At 33.7% G+C, this 8,538-nt stretch overlaps 1 protein-coding gene across 1 annotated transcript; it reads left to right on the top strand.

Annotated features, from left to right (window-relative positions):
* Positions 1-1,897: 1,897 nt before the first annotated feature.
* LOC143256848 (uncharacterized) lies at positions 1,898-7,940 on the top strand. Its single transcript, XM_076514604.1, has 2 exons — positions 1,898-3,824; positions 3,930-7,940. Exons 1-2 carry the CDS (start codon positions 2,203-2,205, stop codon positions 4,033-4,035), a joined length of 1,728 nt encoding a protein of 575 aa, XP_076370719.1. The 5' UTR covers positions 1,898-2,202; the 3' UTR covers positions 4,036-7,940.
* Positions 7,941-8,538: the final 598 nt, after the last annotated feature.

Genomic DNA, 8,538 nt, shown 5'->3' with positions numbered 1-8,538 from the left:
GCCAGTTTCTGTAGCCTAAAGTTCGTTATTTCTCAGACTCGAGCATTATTTGACATTAACAAAGTTAGCAAATAGCTTAATTAAACAGGTGTATATGTGATACCGCATATGATAATGAAAACGCTAAATAAATTAACAATAACTCAGGAAAGATAGTCACGAAACAAAATTCTATGTAGAGGGCAGCACTATATTCCTTCCACGCCTCTCAGAGGGTATAAATCCAAACCCACATGTAGCACAAGAATTCAGGACTCCACTAAAAGCATCAGCAGATTATAATTGAAGCTTAGGCGGTTAGTAGTTAGTAAAAATTTAGTTATTAACCATTAGTCCAACAAAGGTAATTGTATAGGCTGCTAATCTTAACATATTCCCAGTACGTCTCTGAAGGAAAACTCTTAAGGTATCTCATTTCTTGACTCATTTGTTAAATATAACTAGACATATTAATATTTATGTTACTTTAATTATTTTTAATCTAGTTAGGAGAGGAAACACGTGTAGTACAACCGAAAATTTCAAGTGTAAAAAACCATAAAAAACGTTTTTGTTGTTTTTTTTCCAAATTTCACTCTCAAGCTAAAAGTATTGGAAGAAATAAAATGTTTATTTTTTCATTAAACACATAAATGACCAAGGAAAACAATTATTTTATCGAGCAAAACAATAAAATCAATAATAATGTTATCGATACTTCAATTCCTTGTATTTAGTTATTTATTTTTCTAACACACAAAAGTGTCATTGGTAGCTTAAAACTGAACATCATTTTATACACACATAGGCTAAATGAGTACAGCATCTTATACAAACATGGGCTAAATGAGTACAGCATCTTATACAAACATGGGCTAAATGAGTACAGCATCTTATACAAACATGGGCTAAATGAGTACAGCATCTTATACAAACATGGGCTAAATGAGTACAGCATCTTATACAAACATGGGTTAAACGGGTAGTAGGTTATAGAACTGTAGGATTCGAGTCAGGCTGTCTCGATTTTTGAGCTACCGACGAGAGAAAGGGCAACCAATCAGAAACATCCGTTGCACAAAAGTTGTATTCGAATCCTGTCACAGAATAACGCGATTAGCTATGCCACTTTTAGAAAAGCGTGCCCAGGGCTGAAGGTGCGGAGCTTGTTTAGTGGATCGCGATTTAAACCTTTGATCCTCTAAACAGCATATTTTACGCTGACTCATCACTGAAAATGTGTAATTTCTAACATAATATTTTTTTATTAACAAATAATATCTACTAACGTTAAAACGATAATGTTGCATCCTAAAAATAAAAGGTTTCATTTTTTAACTCTTTAAAGAGGTGAATTATCAAGGAAGTTGGTTATTGTAGGTATATCTATAACGTTAAGTTTATTGATTCATGTTTTTTTCTGACACTGAACAGAAAATTTAATTATTCAATTATTAAGTTTAAATTAAAACGTTGTAAGTTGTTTAGTTTAAAATGTTAATACGACATGCTGACCAACTTTTAAGTATAAAATCAAATCTAGGAAAATACGTAAAAAGCGTCATATTTGCTCTAATTTCTTCCAACCAAGAGTCACACTTGTATTTGTAATAACAACAATGATGTACAACTAACACCTTCTTATATCAATACATGGGTTTGTCTCTTTGATTTGACTCGGTGATTAAATCTATTCTTAAGCTAACTTGACACATTAATGATAGCTTCAGTCACGCTAGATTTTACTCGTAAAAAACACGTTTTAAAGCTCCTTAAAATACTATGTGTTTTTTGCACGTTAAAGCACGCGCAACCCGTGAACCTTACAAATCATTGGCTCTCTTGAATGCTGGGGGCGGGAAAAGGAGGAGAGATGTGGTGCCGCCAGCCATCAACAACTCGCTGGCTGACACGATGACGCTACTGCCAACCAACTTCATATCCCTTGTCGAACATAATGTTAAGGCTCGTCTAACCATCTTATTTAGTTATTAGAAGAGAGGCCTAGCGCTAATCGGTGTCAACGTAATCTTTATGAAGTAATTAAGGTCATGGTTATCGGTGCGATTTTGAACTAGATTCTTCTAGTTGTATCTTAAGTTGTAAACACAAGACATAGGAACTCTATAAAAACATATTATTATTGGCAGAAAACTGCATTAGAGATTGTGAAAGACTGACAGGGAAACTGATTTAATCGTTAGAAGGAATTAAGACAAAACTATGCATCCTTTATACGGAGACCAACAACACTATTACCACTACAGTGGATACCCCACTATGAGGATGAATTCGATGGTGTATTCAGACAATGATTTTAGTTCTTGCTATGCAAGCCAGCACCAAGTCTTACCTGATCAGTATTCAAACCCAGTGATTCGTCATTCAGGTTACAGCTCACCGTACTGTCCTAACATGTCCCACCACCCACCTAATCCCCCGACTAAAGAAATGGTCAAACCGCCTTACTCGTACATCGCTCTGATAGCTATGGCAATCCAACACTCTCCGGAAAAGAAAATAACGTTAAATGGGATTTACCAATTTATAATGGACAGGTTTCCATTCTATCGAGAAAACAAGCAAGGATGGCAAAATAGCATTAGGCATAACTTAAGCTTAAATGAGTGCTTTCTAAAAGTTCCTCGTGATGACAAAAGGCCGGGAAAAGGAAGTTATTGGACCTTAGACCCAGAGAGTGTGAATATGTTTGACAATGGAAGTTATCTCCGTAGACGTCGAAGGTTCAAGAAAAAGGAAATGTCTCGTGCTCTCGAAAAAGAAGAAGGGGAAGAACATCCCAAGAACTTGGAAGAGCAAATAAAACGAGAGGAAGGTGAAGTCAAAGAGAAATGTCCTGTACCCAAAGACATCACAGAACAAAGAAGGGTAATGAATAATACTGAACTGCATCAAACCGCCCTTCTCTCTAAAATAGTTCATAATGTAACTACTAACACTACTAATCCGACTGGTAAAGATGGTGTGTTGGTTGAAGGAACACACTTAGGATTTCAGTCAAATCTAGGTTCCGCCTCATTATCTGACGATAACGCATTTCTAAAAAAGACTCTCAAATCTGAGTCTTTCGAAGATTTTGGATTCCCATCTTGTATGCATCAAAATCTTAAAGACTGTAAATTTACAACAAGACTTAATAGTTCTCTGACTAGTTCTCCTGATACGGTATCGCTTAGCAACACACTCTCAGATGATTCTATGGAATCTACGTACGCTAATAACTATTCAGTGAATACCACGGTGTCAGTTACACAGCGCTCTCCCTGTGTGGGTTCTATTTCCTCTTTAAATTCTTCTCCGAAACTCTTTCGTTTAATATCGAAAAATGAAGACTTAATGACGGCTCACAGTCGCAGACCAATACAGTCGTACAGTACAGTGAGCGAGCTTCCAGTCTGCAGCGGTTCACCATCGACCGTGGGTTACAGTTGCGAGATTTCACCCCCTGTCTATCAACCGGACAACGCTGGCCTGTGTTCGTCGCTCGAAATCATAACCAGTACGGGAGGAATAACTAACCAGTTGGAGTCAACTACGAGTCACTGTTCCGGTAGCAACAGTAGCTTACTAGCCGGAATAATAGATCAACACTCTTATCCGTCAACGGGTCGGCACCTGTCTACATCCAACCCATGGTACCCCTTGACGGAAGAGACAGAACCAATCGTCTCCAGCAACCAAACATTTCCTGCAGATACTGTCTCGTTGATTAGTGGCATACCTTGTGCTAGGGAAATGTTCGAGTCTCAAAGGCTATTTACCAACGGATCTCCTGGTAATTCCAACATTCAAATGGAATTTGCCGATGGAACAGGTGCCTATAGGTCGGTAGCTTACGACTGTGGTGGATTTTGACGACTTTGTGAATTATAAGACCCAGTTTTAATGTGTTGAAATGCCCTGAACGTTTAATTATATTTTCCTTTAAGGTCTCTTACACCCCCTCTATACAGAGCAGACCAGCAAGAACTGAATAAGGTACAGTTTATTATGTATACCTGGTTTATATCTGTTTCACTTTGTTTTGGCAGTTAAGGATTAATCAAAGAAATACTTGGTTCGATGAAAAACATTATGTTTTACTTTCATCAAAATATGTATCTTTGTTCATACTTAAAACTAGAAATCTAGCAATAATGTGCATAGACGAATTGTGTTCATTCTTCAAATCAGTAGTATTTACGTTTATAAAATTGTAATCATACAGTTAATTTACGCGTGTTCCCCTATAAATATCGAAAACTACTACAATTTATAACGCTTTACAATTCACAATTAATCTTTAAAAATTCTTATAATTCAAAACTATTGTTGATATTTTAACCTATGCAACTGCCTTACTAACAGTTAGTTCAATATTTATTTGAATAAAGTCTACTTTACTTATTTTCACGTATATGTGATGGAAAATCACGCGGATGTGTTACGTACTTTTGTAAAATAACAGGAAAACTTTCAATTATGTTTAAGAAAAACTACAAAATTATTTATGTTTGTAAAATTTAAAGAAATTTTCAAAAGTAAAAATAACGGAGAACAGGAATAGCGTAGATAGGATTGTCTCACGGGACACTAAAAATTGTGTATATTAAGGACCCTTATTTACTTTGCTCTTGTCAGTACTTACCCATACAAGTTTTACTAAATGCCAAAAGTTGCGTATTGTTGCTAATGTGTTACCAAATATCAAATAACTAAATTATTTTTTAAAATTAAATCACATTGTATATTTTCTGATAATGACAATATTTTAAAGCATTAAGATCCGTTTAAAGAATTATTTCTAATATATATATTTTCTTCTGTCCTTAGACCTAAATTACAGTGCAAAATCACAGACGATTTATTAAACAGTTTTATATAACATAGGATCTCCAGAAATTATGATACTAAACTGATTAACACACGTACTTATGATTATATAAAGCATTATAGAACAAACTTTCCGATAACACTTAGAACGATCTTCGTTACACATTGCACAACAGGGTACGGTTAATTATTTCAGAGTATATTTTCTGGATTTGGAAACCGTGGAAGGAGAAATTTAATTCACTTTCTAACGTAATTTTCTCACAGTCTCATTATATTGTTTCAATGCCTCTTTTCTACAGCTGAGTAAATATTTATATTTTTCGGTCAATTTTTTAATCTTTAGTGTTGCAAATATAGTTGTTTCATTTGAATTAGCGTCAAATTTTGCTGTTTAGACCAAAATACACAGTGTTTTTCACAAGAGTCGTGTTTTATTACGAAAAGCCAAATAAATCTTTACACCTTTATGTTAATAATAATGCATTAGCATTGTTTATAAACTGAACACTTCCGTGGATAATGGATTCTGATGTTAATATAAAATGAACAGGATTTGATTGTTTTTGTACCTATTGCAGAATTTTATCCAATAACTTATTTCTTAATAAAGTAATAAATCCAGCATTGATTTAGTTGTAAAAAGATGTTTATTCACAGCTACCTGTTTTTCAAACAACAATCCTGTAGTTATAACTAATATATGTTTGTGGAATTTTAGTTTTACTTGCAAAGACACAGGTGTTTAGTATATTAAAGAGTATGCTTCCAATGTTAAAGACCAATGTTCATTTTAACACACACGTGTATGTGACAGTGTTACCAGTAATATAATTTCAAAGCACATACACATGCATGTATTTTTCTTAAACTTTGTGCTATCATTGACAGGAAGGTAAATACAGAAGCACTTTTGTGTTTGTTATCATTGACAGGAAGGTAAATACAGAAACACTTTTGTGTTTGTTATCATTGACAGGAAGGTACATACAGAAGCACTTTTGTGTTTGTTATCATTGACAGGAAGGTAAATACAGAAGCACTTTTGTGTTTGTTATCATTGACAGGAAGGTAAATACAGAAGCACTTTTGTGTTTGTTATCATTGACAGGAAGGTACATACAGAAGCACTTTTGTGTTTGTTATCATTGACAGGAAGGTAAATACAGAAGCACTTTTTGTGTATTATCACTGACAGTAACGTAAATACATAAGCACTTTGTGCGTGTTATCACTCAAAGGAATGTAAATACAGAAGCACTTTTGTGTGTGTTATTTAGTGGTTCATTCTTTGTTCCTAAAATTTATTTTCTCTTAAAAATGATATTGAAAGTTATCGAGAAGTTCTTATCAGTCATTTAGCAACTGGTAAGAAAATGAATACCGAAGAAGTTGTTTGTTTCTTGTTTTTAAGCTCAAGGTTAATTAATGGACTATCTGTGTTCTGCCCACTGCAGGTATCGAAATAAGCCCTCAGTGTTAACACAGGAGCGATACTAAGAAAAGAGATAAAACTTAGTTACAAGGAGCGATACTAAGAAAAGAGATAAAACTTAGTTATAAGGAGCGATACTAAGAAAAGAGATAAAACTTAGTTACAAGAAGCGATACTAAGAAAAGCGATAAAACACAGTTACAAGGAGCGATACTAAGAAAAGAGATAAAACTTAGTTACAAGGAGCGATACTAAGAAAAGAGATAAAACTTATTTTGGTTCTTTTCTTACGATGGAATCTCATGGAAGGAAGGAAATCTTTAGGACGTCAAATAAATGTACGTTAATAAAGTAGCTGGCTGAGAGAATTTTAATAAATTTGGTACAATAAAAGTTACACAAAATCAGGCACACTTTTTCTAGTGTTTTCGTTGTTAACAGATGATATATATATATAGTACGTCTATAAAATATGATCGGATAGAATGTTACTAATTTTTCTCTCATATAGAAATTTCTTTTGTGGTTTCCCTTTTAAAATTAAGCTTTTAACTTTATATAATTAAGTTACCAGTACATTTAAATATTTATGAGAAGAGAGATATAATAGCGAGTGCCATAATATATTTTCTACAGTGGTTAATGTTTTCTTAGATGCGCACTTGTGCTTTATCAGTGATTAAGTACTGAGTTTTAAGCCTCACTTCTCCACACACGCACACACACTTGAATTAGTAAATATTATTTTGTGAACTAATAAAAAGGTTATTGATACGAATTTGGTATTTTCAACCCAAAAGACACCTTATGCATGCACGGCTCGACTGGATGGATACCTTGATTTTTAACTGTTAACTGGAGGGGGGACAACCAGTGAGTAGCATCGCTGTCTATACGGGTACTTTTAACTGAATAATACAAACACATCACGAAAAGAACCTTAGGTCTTCGATCTGCGGCCCTAGGCGCTAATCATTAGCCCACACCGGCCAATAAGAAGAGAGAATAATGTTTAATCATAACACTGAGTAGTATTTGTTTACAGTAAGATTACAGTCTAAGCTCGTTCTTTTTTCAAACTATGTATTTGTTTTACTTCCAGTTTTTTCATTTTTTTCAGGCCTGACAACAGCTACAAGTAATTTATCGACCACGTTTCAGAGACGTATATTCGTGTAATTGCTCTAGTAGCTAAATAATGCTGCTATCTTTATTGAAAAACACAATTAAAAATCACAATATTGTACTTCATAATAGCTCTTAAAAATGATGCATCGGCCAAGGTAGAAAAAACTCAAACATGCACCAAATGCTCTCTAAATGAACACGTAAATACATACTTGTACCCGAGAATTGATATGACATCGTTTTTTGTTGTTTTTGGGCATTTGAATGAATAATCCACATAATGTTTACAAAATCCAAACCTAACACAAAAATAGCTGTTAACTGTTACAGTGATTAACTCATTAAAAAGGTTGAAAGTGCTTAAAACAACATATTATTAACCTTTAAATAAGTCTAATCGCTAAATCTTCTTATAGTTCTAGAAAATAAGCAGCTTTAAAGCTTTTGTTTTATTTTGTTATATATTTCATCTTTTCTCAGCTGTGCACTACCTTCTTAATTATTTATGTTATAAAAAGACTTTTTTTTTAAATTTTAGAAAAAATAAACAAATGTAATAATCTTCTCTAATATATGTGATCCATGTGTTGTTCCTAACATGATAGACTTACACATTTGGTTTCAATATCCATAAAACAATAATGATTCATTTCGAAAAACTTTAGCTTTTAGTGTAAATTCAGCAATGTATAAAAATCGAGTAAATCATGTAGAATATAAAAATAGAACGTTTATTAATTATTCTTGAATAACGAGTAAAATGTTTTCAATTATGTTACTATATGCATGTATATAATGTTGTATGCATAGTGTCAGTAATAGTTATGTGGAAACAAAGCTCAGGAATTACCTCAACATAATTTCCGAGTTTTTATTTAGTTAAATTCGCATTAGTTTACTGTAAATTTTTTGAAATTGTTGCAAAAACCAGCGGTTTTAGTTGTTGTTTTGAATTAAGCACCAAGCTACACAATGGGCTATCTGTGCTCTGCCCACCACGGGTATCGAAACCCGTATTTTAGCGTTGTAAGTCCGCAGACATACCGCTGAGCCACTGGAGGGCGACTTCAAATGTTGAAATTGGCTTGCTTAGTTTTCGAAACGTCAACTTAGATAACTGATGTATTAAGTTTTCGAAATTTCTGTAACAACTTGCTCTATAA

Source organism: Tachypleus tridentatus, chromosome 7 (assembly GCF_004210375.1).
Source record: "Tachypleus tridentatus isolate NWPU-2018 chromosome 7, ASM421037v1, whole genome shotgun sequence".
Taxonomy (NCBI): domain Eukaryota; kingdom Metazoa; phylum Arthropoda; class Merostomata; order Xiphosura; family Limulidae; genus Tachypleus; species Tachypleus tridentatus.
Note: the sequence above shows the minus strand (reverse complement) of the source record. Positions and strands in the feature narration are given on the sequence as shown.

Excerpts from the sequence above, each read along its gene's own strand:
- LOC143256848 (XM_076514604.1), top strand. The coding sequence starts at position 2,203 with ATGCATCCTTTATACGGAGACCAACAACACTATTACCACTACAGTGGA. Across the intron at positions 3,825-3,929 it reads GATGGAACAGGTGCCTATAG|GTCTCTTACACCCCCTCTAT; the intron begins GTCGGTAGCTTA and ends TTTTCCTTTAAG.